General features: G+C 35.4%; 1 protein-coding gene across 5 annotated transcripts in view; it reads right to left on the bottom strand.

Annotated features, from left to right (window-relative positions):
* Positions 1 to 26788, bottom strand: part of ELF1 (E74 like ETS transcription factor 1) — a 91577-nt gene that overhangs the window by 22164 nt on the left and 42625 nt on the right. For 3 of the 5 annotated variants that reach the window (XM_045508914.2, XM_074378254.1, XM_010973290.3), the window contains exon 2: positions 18751 to 19052. The exons of 1 other annotated variant lie outside the window; for it this stretch is intronic. In XM_045508914.2, the coding sequence (XP_045364870.1) occupies positions 18751 to 18822 (72 nt within the window). In that variant the 5' untranslated portion in view covers positions 18823 to 19052. Of the gene's footprint in view, positions 1 to 18750; positions 19053 to 19638; positions 19737 to 26788 lie in introns of those variants that run through there. One more of the 5 variants, XM_045508913.2, reaches the window with a different exon arrangement.

Raw genomic sequence — 26788 nt, 5'->3', positions numbered from 1 at the left:
TGCAAAAAAAAAAAAATCCACTAGTGACAGATGTCGTTAAGTTACTATCGCTTTTACTTTAAAATTTTAAAAAGTCTTATTTGAAAAAGTTGGAAAAGTAGTACAAAGAATTCTCCTACAACCTTTATTCATATTCCCCAAATTTGGACACTTAATCATGTCTATCATCCTCTTTCTATATTATTATTTCTATATCTAGTTTTTCTGACTTATTTGAAAGTGGTAGACATACTGCTCCTTTAATCCTAAATACTTAAGTCTCTACTTTCTAAATATATGAATATTATCTTACATAAAGATAGTACAATTATCAAAACCAGTAAAGTAACATTGCTATAGTACTATTATTTAACCTAGACTTTATTCAAATTTCTCCAACTGTCTCATTAATGTCTTTTTTTTTTTTTAATGAAAAAAAATATTTTTTGAGGTCCAGATCCAACCTAGGACCATAAGTTTCACTTAATAAATATCATGTTTCTTCATGACAATTCTTTTAATTTGTAACAACTTCTTCTCCTTTAATCTGGACTTTTTCAGTTTTTGTTTATCTTTCATGATCTTGGCACTTTTGCACAGTATAGGCCATTTGTTTTAAAATGTCCCCCAATTTTGGTTTGTGTGTTACTAACTTGTGATTGGATTCAGTCTGCATTTTTGGCAAGAATACCAAAAAAGTAATGCTATGTCCTTTCAAATACATCCTATCAGGAGGTCCAAAATACCAACTTGTCCCATTACTAGTGGCATTAACTCCTATCACTTAGGGTGGTGTCTACCAGGTTTCTCCACTATGAAGTTACTATTTTTCCTTTTGTAATTAATAAGTATCTTGTGGGAAGACAGCTCATGTAAAGATTCTGTTTCTTAAAATACATATATTGAAAACATTATTTATGATTTCATTATAACTAAGTGACCTCAATCTTTTAAAATTAATGTTTGTAGCAGTATACACTGAGGTTAACTACTACTTCTATTACAAGAATTTAATTTATCTAAATTGAATATATGATATCATAGTTACTAAACAGATACTACCTGTGCCTTCAAGAATGCTATGTTCTGAATTTATAAGTAATAATATTAAAACATATTTGGATTGTTTTATTTCAAAATGTTTCTTCCTATTTAAGAAAAGAGGAAGTCAGAAGTAACTGGCCCTCCAAATTTTAAGACAGAAAGTAAGAGGCTCAAACATTACACAGTAAAACATGTACACACACAGAGGCAATAAAGAAAGTATCATATAAAGTGGCCAAAGTATAGTCGTTGGCCATGCCTTTCTCTTTTTTGAATGAATGCTAGCCAAGCGACCCAACCCAGCGTGAACATGTGCTTGTTAAAGTATGTCTCCTTCCCCTCTCTCTCAAGAGCTAAAGTTAAGCTCCTGTCTTCTAGGACAAGGCTGAGCCCAGACTAAGTTAATTCTCACCATCTCCTTTTTCGCCTGGTCCACCCTATGTACCAGGTAAGAACAGGGCTTATCATCTCCATTGGCAGATGAAGAATTAGGTTAAGAAATTCATCTGAATCTATATAGTCCCCAAGCTTCCGAGAATGACACATACTTTTTGCTACTTTCTCCCTTGTCCTCTTCTCTTACCCTCTAAGTGGACTGGACATGGTAACTCTATTCTCCAGATGTACCGGTCTTAGGAACACCTTGTCATATACCAGTATTATCAATGCTGCTTCTGCCTCAGTGCCCCTCTCCAGAAGCAACCATTGCTGCCAATTTCTTTGTTCCCTAGCAGAGACAGTCTATGTATAATCAAGCATATTCTAATTTGCTTTAAACAATCATTTTTGATTTCAGTTCAAATTTTTAAATAATGTAAAAACTATTAAGAAAAATTTCAAACACAAAAGTAGAGAGAAAAAAATAGTTTCCACTGAAGCAAAAGTTTACTTCAGAATGAAAAGGGACACATGGTTCTGTGATTTAGAGGCAATGTGTTGTAAAAATGAAAACCGAGAACCGAGGTCTTCCCCAGTCCTACTGTCGTGATCTTATTTTCCTCACTTTAAATGAAAGAACACCAGCTGATCCTAAGGGCACTTCCAGGTTTTGTTTTGTTATGATATATTTTAAAGGCTCAGATTTAAAAACTGCCATTTGTAACATTACAGAAGAGATTATTCATTCTTACGGACTAAATGGGGGGTGGGGAGTCACATGCACTGTGCTCATGTACCTGCTGGCTTTGCTACTGTTATTAGCTAGTGTTTATTAGCACTTAATATACACCAGGCATTCTGCTCATTGTTTTACATGGGTTACCATCTTATTTAATCATTACAACATCCAATGTGAGAGAAACATTAGATTACCTATTTTACACATGGGAAAACGGAATCTCAAGGGGAAGGGAGAAAATTTACTCTAGGTGGTAGAATCTTAACTTAAACTGACTCCAGAGTCCATGTTCCTCACGTGCCCACTTACAGTCAGCCTTAAACATGGAAAGCCTTAAACATTTTGTTTTGTTTGCATATTTACTTAGCTCTGTTTAGAAAAACAACAGAGGAGGAGCTGTGTTCGCTGTATGACTTTCAATATTATTTATTGCAGGGCTTCTTCAATCCGAATCTATTATAAACTATCTTGTGGGCACAGCCAGTTCCTCTTGGTCCCCAAGGACTTCCCAAGATCACACCCAATTTAGTCATACTATCTTCTCCTTCTAAGATACTTGCTTCTCTTATGAAACACATGGGCCATTCTTTTCAAGTCCACTGAGATGTATAATCAAAATTGTCCATCTCTAATTTCTCCAGGGTGCTATTTCATATATAATAAACAGACCAACTCTGAATCTTAGGTAACAAGCCTAAATCTATATACACAAAATACATCTAGGAAACCCCTCTCAGGAGACTAGAAAGATTCCCCCACTATTACCATAAACAGAAGGAAAATACATACTTCAGAAACTCCAGTTGCTGACAGAGGTGTATGATAAACTCCAGCTGTATAAATTGATGGACTAGTAACTGAGTCATCAAGAACCTAAAAACCTCATAACCACTTATCCTAAAATTCCTTATAGAGAAAATGGTTCCCAGCCTCTTAACTGAAGAAATGACAAAATTTCAAATGCTGAACTTCCCTAGGTTTAAAATTTTTAAACAAATAAACTATTGGGACTTGTTTGCTAGGATTGCTATAATACAGTGCCACAGGCTAGGTGGCTCAAACAACAGAAATGTATTGTGTCTCCATTCTAGAGGCTATGTATCTGAATTAAGGTGTTGGCAGGGCTGGTGCCTTCTGGAGGCTGTAAGGGAAGGACCTGTTTCAGGCTTCTCTCCCTGGCTTGTGGATGGCCGTCTTCATGCTCACATGCTGTTCTCTCTGTATGTGTCTGTGTCCAAGTTTTCTCTTCTTAAAAGGACACTAATCATATTGGATCAGGGGCCTACTCTATTCCAGTACAACCTCACGTTAACTAATTATATCTACAATGACCCTATTTCCAAATAAGGTCACATTCTGAGATACCAGGGGTTGGGACTTTAACATACAAATTTGGGGAGGTGAAGAAGCAATTCAGTCTTCAATAGGACTCAATTTAATTCAGCTTTAAGAGTCTCATTTGACAACTAGGTCCTTCTACTTTAAATAACTTCCACAACTTTTGGCTATATATATATATATATATATATTCTTGTTACTATTCCTAAATTAAGATTAGATATCATTCCTCAAGTCTCTTTGCTGAAGACCATCAAACTTTATCCCTCAAAGTTTTTTTTTTTTAACATCATTTCAACCAGACTTCTCCCCAAGATTAATTTAAAACAAGAGCTTCAGGAAGGTCAGAGATTTTCATAAAATGACCATATTTCTAATAGCAACAAGATCTGTCACCTTCTTTTAAGAAATAAAGAAGTCAATACTTTGTTGATGGCCTAACAAAAATACTACATTTCATTTGACTAGTTACTTAAAAAAAATTTCCAAATCATTTTTCTAAAATGAAATCTCTCCTCATTTAATTTATTTATTTATTTGTTTGGATGGTTTTATTTTTTAACTTACTAAAAATCAAAGTATAGTTGATTTACAACATTGTGTTAGTTTCTGGTGTACAGCAAAGTGATTCAGTTACATGTATATATTCTTATGAAACACATGGGCCATTTTTCATATTCTTTTCCACTATAGGTTATTATTGACACCTACAATTAATCTTCAACAAAGGAAGCAAGAATATACAATGGAGAAGACAGTCTATTTGCAAGTGGTGTTGGGAAAACTGGGCAGCCACATGTCAATCAAACAAGTTAGAACACTCTCTCACACCATACACAAAAATAAACTCAGAATGGCTTAAAGACTTAAATGACAGGACACCACAAAACTCCTAGAAGGGAACATAGGCAAAACATTCTCTTACATAAATCATAGCAACATTCTTAGGTCAGTTTCCCAAAGAAATAGAAATAAAAGCAAAAATAAACAAATGGGACCTAATCAAACTTATAAGCTTTCACACAGCAAAGGAAAACCATAAACAAATAAAAAAGACAATCTACTAAATGGGAGAAAATATTTGCAAACTATGCGATGAACAAGGGCTTAATTTCAAAAAAAAAAAAAACTTCTCATTTAAATAATTTAACATCTTCTCTTCAGTACCTTTTACTTCAATTAGGGAATCTCAGTAAACTCTACCAGTGGTTATCAACCTTGATTATACAGTGGGAAGCATCTAAAAATATTAGTATCTGGTCCTACAAGGGATCAAATAAATCAGAATATCTAAGGATGTGACCAGCACATGTTATTAAAGCTCCTCAGGGGATTCCAATGAGTACGTAAGGTTCAGAACCACTGCTCTAAAGAATTACAAGATTCTAAACTGCATTTCCTAAATTGAATCCACTCTATTTATGCCAATTTCCCAGATACCAGTTAGTAATCCAAAGAGACAAACAGTTACATTATTATATTACGAGATCTTTTGCTGTTTGGCACTTGCAGATTATTTTACCATTTGCTTTTGGAAGAGAACCAAAAGAAATCACAAACTATGGGTGGGGAGAGAGAGGGAGGGCTTCTTAGAATTAAATGTTAAAGATCAGTGTTATTGAAGCCTCTACTTCTATAAGCAAATTAAATGCAGTGATAACCTGATGTTTGACTGTTTTGCAATGTTACTGAAAGTCTTAACAGCTCCAGAGAGAAAAATACATATACAAGTTTCCCTTTCTATTAATTGCAGGTAAATTTATGATGTGTTGAAAGCAAATTTTTAACAATTTTTTTAGTAGGAATAATAAAAATCAAACCAAGTGTTAGCAGGAAAAAGAGACAATTCCCCAAATTTCAACACTGTCCCCTATATAGTTGCCATTCGTTGTGGTTAATGATATATGTGGCAATGCCATCAAGCTAAAAAGAGAAGGAAAGTGACCAATCTGTAAACAGTACAATATGTTACAACCCTGACTGAGGCTTGCTTCTTTCCTCAATATACCATAATCCAAGGCCCTGGGCAAATATTTAAGAAACTACGGATCATTATCCCAACTATATTAAGTAAGTTTAGTCAACAAGATTTTGTATATAAAAAAGCAAAAGAACTTTCAAATAACTTGTTTGCCAAGCTTCTCTAACAGCAGAGCTCAATCTGGTATGTGGTTGTTGTGAAACATCCTGCCAAGATCCCCTATGAAATAGCGTAAAATGAAATATGTACCCAATGTTTTCCTAAACGAAAAGCTGGTTAAAAACAGTCTTTAAAAATTTCCCCAATGTAGATATTCCTTTTTAAAGATAAGATGCTAAATGAGAACACTTTTAAGTAGTTAATACCATCTCTTTCCCAAGAGTCAAGGTGATACCAAGAGTCGGGTAAGGGCCCTACTCCTCCCATAATCTTCAATAGCTCCTCCTACTCCAAGGCCATTCCAACAAACAAACAAATTAAACACGGTGCACTTGCCCTGAAAATATACCTTTAAGACAAATTCCTGTGCTCTCTCTTCCAATCAGAATGCTGCCTCGGAGCCTCATCCTATGAAGACACTGCTTTGAAATGACTTCCTTTATCTTAGATTTAAAAAACAAAAACCCAATCCCTTACTCTATCAGGACACAATCTGACAATATTTACCAAGCTGCAAGTGCACTAGAAATACACATGGTGAAAACAGGATGTAACAGTAAGTGCTCAGGCTCTAGAATCAGAATGACCCATTTAAGGCCAGATTGCACACCATGCTTGGGTGCTTGAACTCAGGCAAATCACACAGTTTCTTGAGGTTTTATTTTTTGTGTCCATCTAAAATAAGAATAATATCTTCTAGAGGTGTTGTAAAAATTCAGTAACAGGAAATATATCACATATGCTGCATGGCATACAGTAAGCATTCAATAGCATCAACTTTTTTGATGATCAAAATCCCTCAATATTTGCTTTAGATAGAAATAAACACTCTTAAAACTCAGCTTACTACTTACATACATATATCAAATCATCACACTGCACACCTTAAACAATGTTATATGTAAATTATATCTCAATAAAGCTGTGGGGAGGGGGACTTGGCTTACTACAATCTTACACTGACGGGGATGGTTTTTGGAGTTGTTTTTAAAATAAGAATAGTCCTTTCAGAAAACTGGTGAACAAAACTTATCCATATTTTCCCAGCAACAATCATTTAGCTTCAACTGAAAAGTAAAAGCTGGATACGTATGTATATTCACTGTGAAAATTTATCAAACTACACACTTAACAATCTGTGCATCTTTTTGTGTTTATGCCATACTTCTTAGTTGAAAGCTTCAAAAGCCAAGGTCCATATGATGGGAGAAACAGAACTTGAAAATATTTTCAACTCACTGTTCTTGAGTTCTCTCAGCTCTGAGCAGAGGTAAATGCAGAGCAGTTAGGAGGAGGTGACTGGGACCAGATCAAATACTATAATGGCCTTCCTTCATTCTCTCATATAAATCATAATAAAAATAAAGAAAATCTCTAGACATAGCACATCTAGGTGCATATACATGCACAAAATTAGGATGACTGGTGAACAAAAGGAATAAAAGTTAAAATCCTTTACTTATTTTTTTAATGGGGGTACTGGGGATTGAACCCAGGACCTTGTGCATGCTAAGCATGTGCTCTACCACTGAGCCATATATACCCCACTCCCCTAAAATCCTTTAAACGAGTTCCCATGGTATATTTTTAGAAATTATTTTTGGGAATACATTAATATATGAACATATTTGTATCCTAAGAGTATAAAACATTATCATCTCCTTTCCTTATCGTTTTCCTCCCCAATAACTACCACTGTTATCAATTTCCAAAGTGCATTTTAAATGATTTCAGGAATTGATGTGTTACATAAAACAAGCCAGGACTGTGCAATAGGTCTCTGAGACTCAGCACTAAGTTTTTTCACAGCTGGATTCTCGGCATAGTTTGAAAATCTGTCATTAAAACAGCTTCATTTGCTGCAAATGAGGATACTTACGTTGACTGACTCAAGCTCTCTTTACAGGAGTTCATCCCTGCTTTATTTTAAAAGAAAATGAAAAGTAGTTTTAGCAGTCAGGTAGAAAAGTCTTTAGCAGCTGCAGTGCACACTGCCCAACACATTGGTCTAACTTATAGTTCTCCTGACTGAAAGTGTAGTACATGAATCTAGATTTTTAAACATTGTAATACATAAATGTACTGGGGAGAAAGTAAAAATCCTACTTATTACAATTATAATTACTGTTAAATGCTATTATTTATTCTTCCAGATTCTTTTTCCTTCAAGGTTCCTCTTTTCTCTGATATCTTTCCTAGCATAATGATTAAGATTTTGGACTTTCTCAAGTCAAAGACTCAATTTCAGCGTAGGTGCTGTCACTTTACAGCTGTGTTTCTGGGCAATATTCATTCCTTCTTTCAACCTCTCTTGAGTTCCTCTTTACAAAGACTTTCCTTATTTGTAAAAACAGAGTACCAGTTGCCGTATTGTACAAGGTTATCCTGAGGCTCAAAAGAGAAAATGCAAGTCACCTACAGGACCCCGCAAAGCTAAGAGACAATAAATATTACCTCTTGTAGCTAAACAAAATACCTATCCTGAAATTAGCCTACTGTTCAACGTGTGCACCCACACATTTTGCCAGGTTTCGGTATCAGTGTTATACTGGCTCCGTCAAAATGAACTAGGGAACTTCTCTCTCTGAACTGGCATTGTTAAAATGATTCACTAAACTGTAAAATACGTCACCCATGAAACTCTTTGGATCTACCAGTTTTATGCATGTGGAGGTTGCTCCATGGCAATTTCCTCATGTTTTGTTGTTGCTGTTGTTACTAGTTCATTTTCATTTTAAACAAAATGTCAAATACTGATTCCTGTCATTCCAAAAACTTAAAAACACTTCAGCGCACTAGCTCAAGTGATATATCAAATCCCTACACAGTTCTACATCATCTCCTAATAGGAACGTAAACAAACAAATCAAGTACTATCAAGAAAATTAATGAGAAAATAAATGAACAGCTAATAAGGCAAACACTCCACTAACAGATATTCTAAAAGAATGCTATTAAATCAGAACTGGAATCCAGGTATCTTTAGTAAATAAACTATTCTCACCAATACTCTCAGTGCCTCTGTAACCCTGCCCTAAAAATCTCTTACAGGATTCTACTATAGTTCTCCCAGTTATCCAGTAATAAATTCAAGATAATAGTCTACTACAGAAAGCAGGAAGAATACCATCTCTAGCACAGGGTGATTTGTGAGAACTAAAGCGTATGTGGAGAAGGGCTCTACAAAATTGCCTAACAGGCAGTGCTATTTTTCACACTTTATTCAAGACTAGAGCAGGTAATGTTTTCTTGGCACAGAGATTAACTTCCAAAGCAGCATCAGGGCACAAAATGTACATATATTCTTCTATCAGTCCCCTCACTTCTCGACAGCTCTCTGTCTCCAATATCCTAGGTTTTCATGGATTATGTACCTTCTATAAATATTATGATACAAACACACATCACAGCTAGTGGCTTTGTATAAGGGAAAAATGATTCAAATTTCTGGTAATTAACATAGTCAAAGTACTTCCTTAATCTGATTAAAAAGAAACTCACTACAGTGCTGGATAACGCGTCCTCCAGTCTTTGAGAGTTCTTCAATCAACAATAAAATGGTATTCCTAATGTGGTGGAGGTGATGACGGTGATGATGATGATGAAAGTAGTTACTATGTTTAAGTACTTCACGTGGCTTATCCCAGTTGACACCACAACACAGCGCTGTTTTGTTGACACTGGCCAGCCAGCTAGGAAGAGGCAGAGCTGAAATCTGAACCCAGGCAATCTGACTCCAGAGTCCACAAGCTCAACCATTTAAAGGATCCTACAGATAAATTATAGTCATAGTACAAGTTTTATCTCAGTTAAATCTTGTGTTTAAAATATATACGTGTTTTTTCTTAATGTACACTGTTAGAGCTACAGCTGAAAGTTTTATCTCTGTTGGTTCCAGTAGAAATGAGTGTTTTTGAAGGCGCCCGGCTTTTCTCCTGCACAGCACCCTGAAAAATAGAAAGGTCTAACTAAAATGGTCCTTTCTCCAGACTTCTCCAAGATAATGTCTGAAATTTCTATTGTAAATCCCTGCGGAGCTGATTTAGCTAAATCTAATCTCATTCTAGGTCTTTCGTGACAACTGGCCTTCTTTAGTCTTTGCTCAGATTTTTCTTTTTTCAATCAGGATAAATTACAACTTGGCCATGCATCTCAAAAAAGTAAAATAATCACTGAAAACAATCTTAGTTTTTTTTTTTTTAGAGTGCCCACTTGAAAAGCTTAATATATTGGGGGTGTGTGTGTGTGTTGCTAGCTAAGTGTGAATAGAATCAATTATGAGATTTAAAAAAAAAAGGTAGATTTTGGGAGGTGTAGTAAATCAGACTGACAAATGTTTTAGACATGCAGATCTTATATAACTCAAAAAATTTAAGTAAAATCATAATTAAAAAGGTAACTCCTGCTTCTAAAAGATGAACTTTGGCAAGAATCTTATACAAGTACAAATCATAGAATTAGTTTAGCTACATCAAAAGCCTTTTCCAAAATGAAAAAGTCACACTAGCTGATCACAGGAAATGACAGAAATTAGAGTGGCTTCAAAAAAACTGAACAACTCCAGATCAAACTGTCAAACCATACTTAACATATTATATTAAAGGTGAATCAATCTCCCAAATTTTTAAAATCCTGAATGACAAGTTTATTGACTTATTTTAGAACAAAGTCAGCCATTCTCAAGTATCGAAGAAAAACTAAGAAAATATAGTTTTTTAAAGCTGAATGAATTTGACTAACTGGTATCCAAGTCATAAGAACTACCTTAATTACCTCACTTATTCAAAACAACTGAGTAACACAGAGTACACAGTGCAACACAACAAACTTTTTCTTGATTTAACCTCAGGTCATGAATACAGCAACTAGCACCTTTATTGCCCACTTCCTTTGTGCTAGGCTCTTACTAAATGCTTTATATAAACATTTAATGCTCATAACCTTGGGAAGGAATTCTTTCACTTTTGGTGGAGGAAATCAAAGCTCAGTGAAATTTAAAATTTGGTCTGAAGTCATACAGCTAGTAAGCGGCTGGGCTAGTTCCCAAGCTCATACTCTGCTTTGATGGCCACATCACACAGACTCTTCATTGACAAGAGGCAGGAAAAGATGAAACAGATAAGCTCACAAATGCATCACCAGTCTTTACCTTGTAACATAACTCTTCTTTCCAAAAAAAGAATTACCCTAATATCGAGAATTTTGATTACTGTGTTAAAAAAAAATCCTGCCTATATTCTAACATATTTAATATGAGTTATATTAGATTTATGAACATTATGGGCATCACTCTGCTATATTCACACTCTAACCATTAGCAGTTTTCTTTTTACTCCACTAATTCAAAGGCCATTATCTTCATCAATTTTCTCTAAATGGTGTTGAAGGTGACCCTGGCTTTGAAAAAAGGGAAAGGCCAGTAACACAGTAACACTATGTTTATATAATGGTTTATCCTTTCTGTGATGTGTGTTAAGTGAAATGGAAAGGAGGTAAAAAATTTTAAGACACTATGTTTATATAACGGCTTATCCTTTCTATGTTGCGTGTTAAGTGAAATGGAAAGGAGGTAAAAAATTTCAAGATCACATAGCTAAACTGAGATACATCAAAGAGGTACTGATTTCCTTATTTATCCAGTAAGACTGCTCTAGGTGACTCAGTACTTTCTGGGAAAATAGAGATTGCTTAATTCTATCCTCAACAAAAAATTGACTAACACAAACCTTGTTGAAAAAGAACCAGTATTCTTTTGAAAGGTACACAGAATGGATAAATACAATGTGGTATTATCCATATAATGGAATATTTTTCAGTAGCAAGAAGAATGAGGTATTGATTCATGCTACAACAGGGATGAACCTTGGAAACACCACGCTAAGTGAAAGCAGTCAGTCATAAGAGATCACATATTGTACGCCACTTATACACAATATCCAGAGTAGTCAAATCCACACAGAGAGAGTAGATTAGTGGTTACCAGGAACTAGGAGTTGGGGAGGAACAGGACATTACTGCTAATGGGTACAGGTTTTTGGGGGGGATGATAAAAATGTTCCAAAGCTGATTATGGTGATGGATGTACAATTCTGTTTATATCCTAAAAACCACTGACTCACATGCTTTAAACAAGTGAATTATATGATATGTAAAATGTTATCTCAATAAAACTGTTTTTAAAAAAAGAAATATATAGGTATATCAGTGACAAAGACTGTCAACTTGTAACTACACTAACAAATTAACTAAAATGAACATTTTCTTTTTGCTAAAGTCATAAATGTAAAGCATAATAATTCTTCTACCGTTTAAATTACTTTTTTTTTTTTACCACTGACATGTTATCAGTGGCTGGCATTATCCAAATACAGTGGTTGAAGGCACGAGCTGGGTTGCAATCCCCAGCTTTAGCATTTACAGGCAAGTTGCCCCCTTCTCTGAGCTCACTTTATTCTTCTATAGAGTGAGAATTAGAATATCTCCTTTGTAAGTTTGCTGTAACAATTAACGAGGATAATCCCTGTAAAGCACAGAGCATAATACACAGGACAAAACGCTAAGTAAATATTAGTTACTAAAATTCACCACTGAATGTTTCTGGAGCCCACCTAGTCCCTGTCCTACACTATGCGATGATCTCATCCATATTCATTTTTAAGACGTTGTCATGGGGCCTCTGTGTGATAGTTGGGGGACACTTAGAAAAAGACTCAGCAACAGGGAGTAAGTTAAATTCCACTCCCCCACCAAAACTCCTGCCTCATAACAACCGTCAGCTTCCTCGCTGCTAATAGTTGGCAGGAAGATAAGCCAGGCCAACCTGGAGGCCACAGGCAGGGTTGTCCCTTCACATAACCTGGAGAGCGCCTCAGGCCTTATGCAAAGTCAGACTTTCCCCCAAGATAATAAGGCTTGTACTGCGGGCATCACGGCTTAATGTCTTTGATGAAGGCCATTCTAAATGTACAGAAAAGAAACAAGAGTTCTCTGTATGTGAGTTTTACAGATGGCCAAACTTTTAATGGATCTGATAAGTCTGCTCTGCCAAGGTTAAGAATGACGATAACAGAAACAGAGAGATCAGTCAACAGAACCTGGAACTGTATGTAAATAACCAGATCCCTTGTGTCCATGCACAGGTTAGCATCATTCCAGCCTCCTGTCCTCCACAAAACTGGTCCTGAACAAGTTACACACAGCACACTATCAGCACAGTCCTTGTACCTCTAACTTTGAGGTACACTTAACCCCTGGCCTAACAGAATTTTACCATTCCAGCTAAAAAAAATGGCAGGTTGGTGTGATCTGTATTTATCTCGGTCTACAAAATACAATCTCATTCTCAAGATAACAACCGCGTCAAAAACTCCCTCTGCAACTTGAACGAGTCTCCCAAGAAATAGGAAAACTTTAAATTAATACTTATAATTTATAATTTCAATAACAATTTTTAAAAGTTATTTGAGGTGGTTTTCACTAAACACATACAACATAATAGTTCTAAATATATCAGAAAAAAAGACTCCATGAGTATTTGTCTCTGGTCTTGGAATTGTGGCGACATGCCACATTGCCCATGCACTAAGGGAGAATGAGGACAAATAGGTCTCAGAAAAAAAAAACCAAAAACACCATAACAAAGAGCTGTGGGGCAGGATATCACCTCTCATTCAAAGGCCTTCCGATGTAATGAGGATCATAACTGAGTACATACATATCCCACATCATTTTACCAACAGGATTAAGAGAAGGAAGAAAAGTCTTTAAGAGCACTCAACCAATAAATGTATTATAAATTATATTAAAAATGCATGGGGAATACAAAGACGGGAGGAAGAAATCCCTTTCATTTCAAGTAGTTTAGCACTTATCTGGAAAATTAATCATGTATATGTAAGAATTCAACATGGCAAATGTGTGACAATGGCAATAAGTCATTTAGGAATAATAGGATAAAGCTGTTAATTCCTAGGAGGATGATTTTAGGATAAGTTCCTAGAATAAGTAGGCTATGTCCTAAGATCTTGAAAGATGATTAGAACTTAAACAGGTAACAGGTGTGAATGTGGGAAATCAAACAGCGAGGAAGCAAGAAAGCCTTTGGGAAAATCATACAGTTGGCTGACAAAATTAATGTAGTACAAGAAAGAAAAGAGCATGAAACAGTCACACTATGAAGAGCTTCTAATGATAAGTCAAGGTGCTTAGATCAATTATTCAGTTCAGAGAAGTTCATCAGAAGTTTTGGTATGTTCTTTTGTTCTGAAACACTTCCTCTTCTTCATCTGTCAGATAAACTGGATCTTCCTTCAAGATCCAGTTCAAATGTAACTCCCATGTGACGTTGGGTGACACTCTCCCAAAGTCGCAGTGCAGTCAAAGGCTCCTTTCTCTGAATACGCAGCACTCTGTGCAGACCTCTGTTACACTGAGTGGTGATTTCCCAGACACCGCACGAGAATTTCGAAAAGACAGCAAGGCACTGTTTACCCTTTAGCCTCTCAGAATCTGCAGTGTGAGTGAGCCAATTTACACCCTAGGAAGGAAAGTCATAAGACCACCTTTTTATACTGGGAAGGGATTTACAAAAATACTGTTTCACTCTCCCTAGCATGTCACCAAGCTTCTCCCTCGTGAGCTAAGTTTGTTAAGCATAAGTAACTATGATTTGTAAGTAAAAGTTAAGTTCTACTTTTAGAACCAACAACTGAAAAAACACACAGTGTAATAATATACCAAAATTATTAAAAGCATTAAGCTACCAGCTGTTTTTCACTAAATTAACTTCTGGAGTATTTGAGCATATAGTTAAATTTCCTTCTCTAGCTTTCTTCTTATTCTCATACATTGACCAGGCAAACACACCTGTTTAATAAGGTCAACCAAGGCACTCTCAAACAAAAGTATACTGTAATTCAATACTCCCAAAGAAGTACCTTGTTCTCAGCTACAAATAGTCCCACTTTGGAACTAACAGCAAGAATAGACTACTAGATGGTTTGTTGGCATACACACACACACACACACACACACACACACACACACACACACACACACACACACACGTATGAGCATCAACCTGCAACCGCTCCTTTTAGGAACAGCCCCAGGACTGGCTGAGTTCTTTTTTTTCCCCCTAAATGCAAGTACTAGGGATTAACCCAGGAATGTGCTCTATCACTGAACTATACCCACCCTCAGCGCCAACAATATTCATATTTCCTTTCCAATACCCCCTTCCTCATCCCTGCCTGAAGGAGTTCTAAGCAATTCTGAAAAGAGGACTAATTGATATAAGGGAAAATGATCAAGGTGGTGGCAACCACACATTAATGGTGTCAGTTTCCTTCAATGACTACATTAATAACCACAGACCATAACTGAAAACAGGAAACATGTTCTAATCTGGTGCCTTCAAACAGTGATTTTATAAAGAACCAACCAATTAAACCAATACAGGATCATAAAACAGTGCAAATTATTTTAAAGACACAAATACTTTGAAAAGTCAAAATCCCAATAGCACGCCAATTCTAAAATTCATTCAAAATTCTACCACAGTTTTTTTGGGGGAAAGAATGTCTTTTCAGATATCAAATCTATGAAGTGACACCCATGAAAGCAATGGGATAGTGACACAATACGAAACAGGAAAATGCAATAAAATACGCCAGCAAGTTCAAAACTTTAGTCTGTACGTACGGTAATTTAGAAGATAACAAAACAGCAGTCAGTATGGAAATCATAAAACATTCAATAAATGGTGAAAGGCCAATATCCATTTGTGGGAAAGTCATGAGATTCCCATACCTCTATCCCACAAAAATAGATTTCATATGGACTAAGGAGTTAAACTTATAAAACATACTAGAAGAAAATATAAAGAGAATGTTTAAGGGTAAGAAAAGCTTTCCTAAAGAAAAATCACAAAAAAATGGTCAATTTTATGATACAAATATTTAAATTTCAATAGGTCACAAGATATGTAGTTAAAAGACAGTACCAGATTGGGACAAAATATCTGCATCACATGTTACAAAAAGAGAGTTAATTAGAAGGTAACAATACTGTTTTAACACCCATAATATATAAAGAACTCCTACTAGGCAAAAGGATATTTGTAAGTAGTTTAAAGGAAATTCAAATGAACAATAAATAAAGTTAATGGAACAATCATGCAGCCTCATTACTAGTAGTCAAAAAAACCGCAAAATTAAATGGTAAAAAAAGTAATTTTCACCCAAAAGACTGACCAAAAGGATTTCTGTTAGTGATGGTTTGGGAAATACACTGCTAGTGGTAGTAGAAACTGACACAGCTTTTTGAAGAATGATTTGGTAGTATGTTCTGTTTATGCTTTTAGTAAACTCAGTAATTCTACTTTAAAAAATATACTACGGAAATAATCATACAAGTATAAAAAGATACACACACAGAGATGTAATAATGAAATGACAGTGCTCAGTAAATATTAGTCTGTGCCAGGTATAGTTTGAAGAACTTTATATACATCAAGTCATTTAATTTTTACAACAACTTTACTTATAATATCAAGTCTATTATTATCACCCTCATTTTGCAGGTAAGGAAACTAAGGCACAGAGGTTAAGGAACTTGCCCAAGGTCACAGAGGTAATAAACAGTGGAGCAAGGATTCAAATCCAGGTGCTCTGACTCCATAATCTGAGCTCTCAGCCACTAAAGATCTATTGCCTCCCACATGAGAATATTCATTTATAACAGCAAAATACTGAGAATAGCCAGTTGTCCATGATCAAAATAAATTATGATCCATCCATCATGTGGAAAAATAAATGATGTAGAGCCAGCAGACATACATTCAAATATTTAAAATACATTAAGTGAAAGTAAGTCATGAAGTAGGTTTAACATTCTTTCACTTGTAACTTAAAAACAACCTCTGTACATAGGTTTGTATATATTTATACTGTTCTTCCGTTTAGGCCTTTACCCAAAAAATTATACATCAAATAGTCAATACCAGTATCTTCTGGGGAGAACAGGATTAGGGAGAGTAGGTGAAAAGAGACCTTCACAATTTACTGTATATATTTTTCTATTAGGTGACTTCTTTTATAATTGGCATGCTATTACATTTATATTTAAAACAAATTTAACAAGCAGGCAACAAACAGGAGAATAGACCCACATCTACTCAATACATAAGATAAGATGTTAATAAGACTGACATTACTAGATCTAACCCCGTGTGAATCAGTTTAGTTTGCTATGCTCCTGGCCACAGATTGAAAAACCCTAAACCTGGCCAGCTGACTACTATACAGTACGATCAGCATACATCCCTGCAAGAACTACATCATTAGTGAGAGTCAGACTGCTCAGGTTCAGCTGCAGCTCCACTATTTACTAGCTGTAGGACTTCTGGTAAGTCACGTAACCTATCTATTCTCTCTCAATTTCCTCACAGTAAAATGGAGATGATGGTATTTGCCCCTTATGTTTAATATGTGTAAAGTCCTTATGATAATATCTGCACAAAGCTAGTATTTATTCATTTAGTTAGATAAAAATAAATAGGAAAATACGTACACATGCATTCTGATGTTAAGCAATGAGTAAATCTCCCTATACAAAGACATTCTGCGAGTTAAACTAAGTGCATCATACATAGTAAGGGTAGGCACTGTCTTGTGAAACTTTTTCTAAGGCTATACAGACACATGTCTGAATACTGCACCAAAACATAAAATATATTTCTCATGGTCAAAGAGGGTCAAAGCCAGTGCACTGGAGCACACGGGTGAGCGGCTTAGAGCTCCGTCCTCTGCGGCCACAGCCCGAGAACAAACCTCACCACATCAAGTCTGGGATCTTTCATCTTCCAGGGCTGAAGAGTACACACACTGTTTTCAATTCTTAACATTCACAGAAACATCCTATTTTAAAATGATTCAAAACACTTTCTCCTAAAATTTTTATCTTTTCTATTCTCCCTAGATTAAATCTATAAGCTAGTAATACATTTTCAATTGGGAACATGCAATCCTCTCCCTGATACTTTTTTCCTCCCTAGCCAAAGCTCATCTTGATTTTAAGGCACCTTATTCCAAATTCTCATCTTTTGTAGGTTTATTTATAAAAATTTGATTCTGTCACTTTACTCAACAATACAAAGAGCTAAGAAATGACAATGCCCTGCCAAAAGTAAGAATCACCTAGAATAAAAGCATGATACATTCTAATTGGCCTATTAAAAGTTAGGCATTTGAAATTAGGCTTATTTCAGTATATAAATCAGCTTTATTAGACATATTTTAAATCTACCAGACCTCAAAATATTTTTCCCAGTACATTGAATCTAACACACAATTTCTCTCACATCGTGTCTTGTATTTCAAAATAACCCGCTTAAAATGAAGCAAATATAAAGTCCCAGGAATGCCTAGGGAGGAGGGGGGAAGACCAGAATTAACTCAGTTCTTTTCTCAGTATCTCTTGGATCTTTTTTACATTCTAGAAACAGTAATTTGCATATCTTGTATAAATTCAATAAAAGAAAGCCAATTTAGAAATTCTGCAGTTCAAGTCCCTCATTCAACAGATGATGAAATCGAGATCTAGAGAAGTCAAGTAACTTCCTCAGAGTCACATGCTTTGGGCTGAAATGTTGTATGATTATGGGACTGCTAAGACCTTTCCATTCTCATGAAGAAACAGCCCAGGATTATGAACTTTAATTAACCACATCCATTAAAACTGTAATTGCAAGCAACTATTAAAATCAGCAGTCCTACACTATATATAAAAAAAAGTACGTCATGTTATTATGTCATCTAGAACTTTTCAAAGTACTCTGAAATAATTACTTAAGGTATTTACTGCTAAGTCTCATTTTACAGAAAAACAAGCTAACTCCAAAAGTATTACATCCTTGTTAACCACATCAAAGCTCAGGATAAGAGTCTCTCTTAATGAATTAACTAGCACTTAACATGTAAAATCTCATTACCTCCATATTTTAAATATTTAAATGTTTACATTAATAAAGTTTGTCCTACTGCCTTTTAAAGGAAATAATTTTCTGACACAAAGGGAAATATCATCATCGTAAATCTGTTAGAATCTAATTCTCTCTGGGTCTCAGTCATACCTGTTGTTCATCCTCCATGACGTTACTAGCAAATTCAAACACCAGGTCGTTCTGTTGGACAACAGCAGCCATAATAAAGCATTCCCCTTAGATCCACATGAGAAAAATCCCAAGCAGGTTCAAGTATCAGGCAGCAGAATCCAGTGACTAATTCGGGTAAAAAAAACCAAGCTAAGTCTGTGAAGTTACTGTATACCCAGGTTTTCTTTAGGGAAGGTGCTTCAAAATTTTCTTGGTTCACTGAGATTTTACTAAAATAGAGGCAGTTTTTCTGCAATTTTTCTTCTCTAGAACTTCTTGGCCTGAAAAATATAAAGCTTAAGTTAGTTTTGAGAAAGCAATTCATGCCACTTAGAATGTAACATTCACACAGATGGCAGTATCTCCAAAGTACTTTTTTGTTAATGTTTTTAAATAAAATCGACATGACTAGTGAATAGAGAAGTTTTTTTTAATTTAGATATGTATTTTCTTTTAAGATTTCAGTCTTGCTAAGTACATCTCTCATTACTGAAAACGAAGCCATTCTCCCCTTCCCCCGAGGTAAGTTACAAAGTACTGTTTACTAAAAAAAAAAAAATCCACCCAACCATAACTAGGTTTTCGTAACTACAATAAAGGACATATAAACAATCCCCTTCTTTCTACTAACCCAGCAAGCCATACACATAGGAATTGTTACCCCGTGAGTAATTTCATAATGTATATTTTTGCCTTAATAGAAACATTCAGACACTATCCCTGTCAGGCCTAGTATATATAAAGATTTAAAACCTAATACTTTTAAAGTTTAATAAGTACTATTTTAAGAGCTCTTGAAAATAAGCAGAAACTAAAGCCCCCTCGTTCTGTTCTTTAAAAAGGTTTCTGATAAGTAGAACGCTTTACCATGCTTAAGCCTGTCTTCGGTGGCTTCTTTTTTAATGCACTGAAATGTATCCTTATCTCTAGCACAGGCTTGCAAGCAACAGGAAGGAAACAGCACTTGACCACGTCATGGCAAATTAGAACATGCAAAGAACTGCACTTTACAATAGAAAAACAGAAACGCAACTTAAGAGTAAAAACAATTTCCCAGTGGAGGGAGAAAAGCTTTAAAATGTGCCTGCCAAAGACGTTTGCCTATTTAATTTAAAAGAAAAAAAAAAGTTACTACTATGATAAAAGTAAAAGGAAATTTTAATTCAAAAGTTTATCACAATTTTATTAATTTTTTTCATCATACAGTTACAGCCATAAAGATGACATGAAAAGACAAAGATACAAAAATAATCACACTAAATAATATTTAGCTCTTTGAAACAGCATTTATAAATTTAAAGAGACAAGTTCAGGAATGAAGCTCAACTGGTGAATCAGTTTCCCTGAAAACTTCAATCCAGCCAGTAGGTGCTTGCTAAATCACACACTCATTTTCCTACTTTCCGTAAAGCCAGTTCCCTGTATTTTCCAGACACTAGGGGTCATCGTGGATGATTGATTTCCTTAACTGGAAATCAAAATAATAATAATAGTCAAGAATTCAACTCAGGCGATACTGCTACTCACTAAACTAAATTCTAACCCAGTAGTTTCCCACAGCCACCCACACCACCTCTTTTAATAATGAGTCCAACTTCAACATTGGTAAGTATTTTTAGCACTACTTTTCAGGTAGTTTTTTTAACAATGCAACATGTCTAGAATGGGGGAAAGGTACTTTGACCTAAATTGATCACAGGCAGACATATAAACATCAGACATACATACAATATCTTCCTTTACACTCACCCAATTCTTCTATAACAAGGCCGCCTTCTTGGTCCTCCACATATTCTACATTCATTCTTGCCTCCCTTCTCAACTTCTAATATTCCCCATTCCCTGAACACCTCTCCCACTTCTCAGCAGCCATTCGAATCTTTTCCATCATCAAGGCTCAAGTCCCATTTCTTTCACAGAGCTGCCCAACCTCTATGCTTCGACCTACATGGACCTTCAAAATACAGTACATACTGCCCTTACCCCTAAATTAGCACTAACTGTACACTGTCTCACATTTGAAAATTATGCCCCCCTAGTTCAAATGAATACATGTTTCAGTGACTATTTGCAAAGCAGTGTGCCAAGCACCACAATAATTAGAGCAAAACTTCTCTTGATAAGTAACTGTTGTCTAAAATTTCTTCTCTACCTATCATACCAGTACACCAATAATAATAATAGTAATAATAATAATAATAATAATAATAAAAAGAATCATATTAATGACAGACATTGTCTTGAAAATGTATCATTAGATATTTAAGCTCTTCCTATATATATTCTTTATAAAAAATGGCTAATACTTTTAATGACGAGGAAACCATTATTCTAAACTTGAAGAACCACAGTAAGTTAACCAGAATCGAGGGATGTTTCCTGTTACAAAAGTTTCTCTGTAAAAGGTTAGATTCCAAGAGACTATTCCAAATCCCTTTATTCATAAATACAAAGGTGACATGGTACAAATGACCTATGTGAACATATCTATGTAAAGTTTCACTTTCTTTTCCATTGCAATCACATGCTTTTTCTTAGTAACACTTCCACAGTGCTATTGTTCTTTAATAGATGTTTTTAACACAAAAACTCTAATTTTAAAAGATACATGAACTCCAATGTTCACAGCAGCATTATTCACAATTGCCAAGCTATGGGAGTAACCTAAGTGTCCATCAACAGATGAATGGGTACAGGTATGATACACACACACACACACACACACACACACACACACACACACACACACACAGAGAGAGAGAGGAATATTACTCAGCCACAAAAAAGAATGTTGCAATGCCATTTGCAGCAACATAGATGGACTTTGACAGCATTATGCTAAGTGAAATGAGTCAGAGAAAAACAAATACTGTATCATATCACTTATATGTAGAATCTAAAAAATACAACAAACTAGTGAATATAACAAAAAAGAAACAGACTCACAGATACAGAGAACAAACCAGTGGTGGGGGGGCAGGGGAGGGACAATATAGGGGTGGGAGAGTGGGAGGTACAAATATTGACTGTAAGATAGGCTATTGGGATGTATTATACAATTCAGCAAATACAGCCAACATTTTGTAATAACTATAAATGGAATGTAACCTTTAAAAACTGTATAAAAATAAAAAATAAGTATTTTTTAAACCTCCAAAATAAAGACAAGCAATCAACATACCTAAATGTTACAGTACACACTAACCACAGTAATTAATCAATACTGAAATGACAGCCCATGATCACTAAGCCACTTGCTAGGACAGAAAAAGACCCCTTTACTCTGGTGGGTAGCTTTTGTTCATTTCCATACAAAAGTTCATAAACTGAAAACGTATAAGTAAAGGAAAGCTCCAGCATTATTTTATTGGCTTAATTAGGCCTCTGACCCTCTGCCTTCTTTCACTCTGTCCCACTGCTCTTCCTCTTCTCTGAGTAGGTACATAGCCTATGGTGCCAAGATGGTTCTTGGGAAGAACTTTTCTAATTCCTGATCCAGAGGTACCACCCATGCATATTACAGGTACTTAAATAACAAAGCCTCAGCGTATTAAATTTTTTTCAGTAAAAGATGACACTGAACACTTAGATCAATGATTCAATTTTTCATGAGTAAACTGAGCCCCTGTGTCCTAAGTCTCACAGTCTGAAAATATAACAGAATTACAATTAGAATCCTCATCTCCTAAATCAGGACTCTGTCTATGACGACAATACACATATAGCCTCTAAATCTACCCAAATTCTTTATGCTGTAATAGTTCAGAACACAGGTTTCTAAGTAAATAAATGTCAAATGGAGAAAAACAATTTTCCATCTCTAATTCAGCCCCTGATGTCCAAATCTGCTCACTAAACTGTCTGCTAGATAAGTCCACGTCTGTGCCCCTCAGAGTCAGGGTGTCTAAAACATGTCCAAAACAGAACTTATTTTATCCCTCAAATTTGCTCTACTATGGGAAAAAAATGGGTACCCAGGGTAAAGCAGAGGTCTTCTTTTTTTTCTAACAAAATTACACGTTCTTCAGTAAATTTAAAACTTGTTTGAATTTACTAACCATATAATATGCATTACATTCAGGAACATTCTGCTGCATTAATAGTTCCCAAACATCTTTCATTTTCCAAGTGTCATTTAGTCTTTATAAAATAATGAGAAAAAAGTGAAAACTGTTCATTCAAAACAAAGACACAAATAGTTAGACACAAATTTGCCCAGTTTTGAGAGGTCAGTTAGTTGAGAATCCACCAAATAATAAAAACTCTCCAAGCTGGCTCTCCTATCTTTCAGCTGGGTAAGGACCATATTCTTATTCTTCAGGGAGTCTTGTCAGAGGAATGTCTCATCCATAAGGTTCCTAACCTCTTGTCATCAAACTAAGCTTCAGATTTAAAGTAAAACAGCAGCACAGGCAAAACAGTTAAGACCACAGGCGCTGCAGTCAGACCTCTTGGGTTTGAATCTTCTGCACTGTGACTCTGGACAAGTTACTTACTTGGTGTCAATCTCTTCCTTCTGCAAAATAGGTATAAGTTACAGTTTCCTCATTCTGTAAAATGGGTATAAAAAAAAACACCAAACTCTAGAGTTTTTGTGAAGATGAGATGCATATGTATGTGCAGAATGCCTGGCACATAAATTTTATTCAGTAAACATTATCTTCATTATAGTCTAAGTATAGTGCAAGAGATATGTAACAGGTGCATGCCAGGCAACTAATTATTCCTGAAGTCTCATTTCCATATTCCCTGGGAATCTTCTTCATCACAGCTGTTTGCTAGACTCCAACAAAGAACACTGTAGCCCCATTAACAACAAAAGTATAATTCTATTACAGTGCTCCCAAATTTGGCACCTATTTGGTAAGTCCAGTTGCTTTAAGGTTAGGCCCACACCCTGTCTGGCAAGCTTCCCTTAACACAGAGTTCTATTATAACCCTGTTCCAAACAAAATGAATTTACTGATTGTAAACACAAAACCTACAGCTTCATTACTGGCTACTACAACCAACTCAAACTGTTAATTTTTGTGTAATTTATTATAAAAGACTTCAGGTGTTATAAACTTATGATAGTCAAAATCAGCTTTTAATACTTTTCACTCTTGCTTTCTTAATCCTTATTGAATGCAAATTTAAATCTCCCTCAAAGGGGCTTTAAACACACAGGTCTATAAACCCATTAATTCATAATGACACTAAAAAAATCTTGCTACCCTTTGGAAGTTACTAGGCCACCAACTCATTATACTCAGTATGAAAGTTGATAAAGGGAACCAATCAAAAAAAAGCGAAAAGCTTTTAGATTGGACAGTTCTGGACCAAAGAAGGTAAAATACACCAGCCTAGAGCAATGAGTGGTTGAATGACTACCTTTAATTTGAATAACTATAATAAAGGATTCAGGCTGTGTGTGTGTGTTTATTAGTAAGGTTGGGAGTATCTAAAGAACAGAATTCTGAGTAACCCCACATGCCAAGGACCTGAATGTATTTTTATGTGAAGTGGTAACCAAATAAATAGACCTTTTCAACTTCTAGACATACCTATCATAACAATACCAAATATATCTGGAAGAACATGATGCTAGAAGAAATACAACAGTAATTAAAGAAAATAAAATAAGAAAAATGAGAGAAGAGAAGCTATTCAAATTAGAAATGAGAAGCAAGCAATAATCCCACAGACTATAATGACTGGAATTCTTAGGTAATAGACCATAGTTAGGCCTTTTCATTTGTTTTCTAGTATGGAAGAATGCGTTTTATTAGCATTCTTATATTAAGATAAACTCTATACAATCGTCCAAGGACCTGCCCATTCTCAATCTAAAAAGTGTGGAATCACACAATTTTAAAAATTTTTTAAAAATTAAAAAAAAAAAAATCAAAGGATTACTATGCATTCACTGAAGAGCTAGAGAATTTGGGCCCAGAGCAGTCTGACTTGTCCAAGTTCACACAGTTAGTTAACGGCAAAAAGAGCAACAATTCTGTGCCTTTCCCCAATTCCCAGCCCAATTTTCTATTCATGCCCCAACATCTACATTAATAGAACTTTCTTGGTATTTTTCATTAGCAGAATATCTGGACAAATAAGAAATCCCTTATATAATATCTGTAGCAAAGGTTTCTACACTACTCCATGCAACTTTTGATACCTGGTAAATCATTTTTAATAACATTTTATGTGAAACAACTGAAGCAGAGGAAATTCTAGATTTTTCTATACCTGCTTTAAATCTCAAAGTTTAACTATTGTTGTTCTTTCTTAAACTCTGTATCATACTATCTTACTTTACCTTCACTCAGCCTAAAAAGGGAAAAGGAAAGATTAAGCCTTTTTATATAGCTTCCACAACTTAGTAACTCATTAAAATACTTTAAAATAAATAAATTTTTACTGACATTTTTCTTGCTAGTTCTTTGCACACAGTGTTACTATCACTTACATTTAAAAATTGTGGATATGAAAAAAACAATAAACACATCAAATGAAGTTATAGTTAAGCAACCAGATTTAAGCCTCCCCAAACAAAGGCTGTCTTCCAGTTTGTACTGAATAAGGAAACAAACAAAAAAAGACACCAATTCAAAAATAAATCTCACTGCATAGCTTTCCCTAAATCATGTACTCTATACACAAAATTGAAGGGGGAAAATATACAGGTTAATGTCACACGAGGAACAAACCATTCCCCACTGCATTTAAGGCTTTCACAACTTAATTCAAAAAGAGAATGATCCTATACTCCAACCTTCATATTATTTCAAATACTCAAGGAATTTATGAAAATGTAGGAAAAGTATAAAAATATGTCCTTGGAATCATACAAGTACTATATACATTACATCACCCGTATCTTTTAAGTAGCTACAGTGCTTTAGGCGTCTTTCATTGCAATTGAGGGGTAGGCAGGGGAGGGGAAATACCTAGATCTTTTTCAAAAGTACAGTTTTACTTCCATGTGAATGAAGCACAAATTGATTTTTTTGTATTCTGGTGATATAGGGCAAAGCTGAAGCAGGCCTTGGAAACCTGAATAAGCTCACCTTAGCTTCAACCATGTTAAAGTTAAAAAAAAAAAAAAAAAAAAAAACCACAGAGCTGATATGAGCAAGGGAACAGACTGACTTCTCAGTGCTCCGCCTCTTTGCTGACACCCCGTGAACAGTTCCAGGACTTGGAGGGCAGGCTGCAATTACTCACTACCCAGACCTGAAAGGCCGGTTCTTTCACATTGTTCTCCACTTTCCATCATTGGCCACTTGGGTCTACCCAGAGTCAGATTACACACAGGCAGCATTTGTAGCACCTTGCAAAACAGCCAACCAGATCACATACCTAACCTGTCCATAACTGTGGTCTCAAGATTAACCCTTTTTCTGAGCATGTTCTGAAAACAAGAGAATATAAAATCAAAGAGAAATAGTCAAAAGTAATCAGATACTGTTTTACCTCTGGTCATGAAAAAAGTTTTACTTCTTTCCTTTCTCAAAAAGGCTGAAAGTGACAACTGTCAAAATGTCTTGATTGGTGCTTTTAATTATGCAAATAAACTGTCTGAAGGCACTTTCTTCCCTCCAGCACCCAAAATCTGAACTCTGAAAAAAACACACCTATCCAGGGAACACAAACACTAAAGTGTGCTTATCAGCAAGACCTGTTTGGGCAGTTAAAATTTTTCTTTCTATAGCGAACAAGAATCAGCTTGCAAGGAAACTGTTTCATTTCTGAGATTGTTTATTCCTGTTTCATATTTTCATCTTCTTAGAAAAGGTATGCTCCAGTGCAAAGGTTTCCCCGTCTGAGAATATAGCAGATTCCCATCCTGGTCCAAAAGAAAGGAAAAAAGCCAAGAATGTTGTTGAAAAATCCCACAGGAGATTTTACTACAGGACACACCTCCCCTCACCTCCAGCTCCCACAATGCATAATTTTCTTCTAGAAGAGACTGCTGTTCTCTTAAGACCATAAGAAGTTCCACTCACATAAAGAGACACGCCATCAACTGAAA

Source organism: Camelus bactrianus, chromosome 14 (assembly GCF_048773025.1).
Source record: "Camelus bactrianus isolate YW-2024 breed Bactrian camel chromosome 14, ASM4877302v1, whole genome shotgun sequence".
NCBI classification, from domain to species: domain Eukaryota; kingdom Metazoa; phylum Chordata; class Mammalia; order Artiodactyla; family Camelidae; genus Camelus; species Camelus bactrianus.
This window is presented reverse-complemented; position numbering and strand designations above follow the sequence as displayed.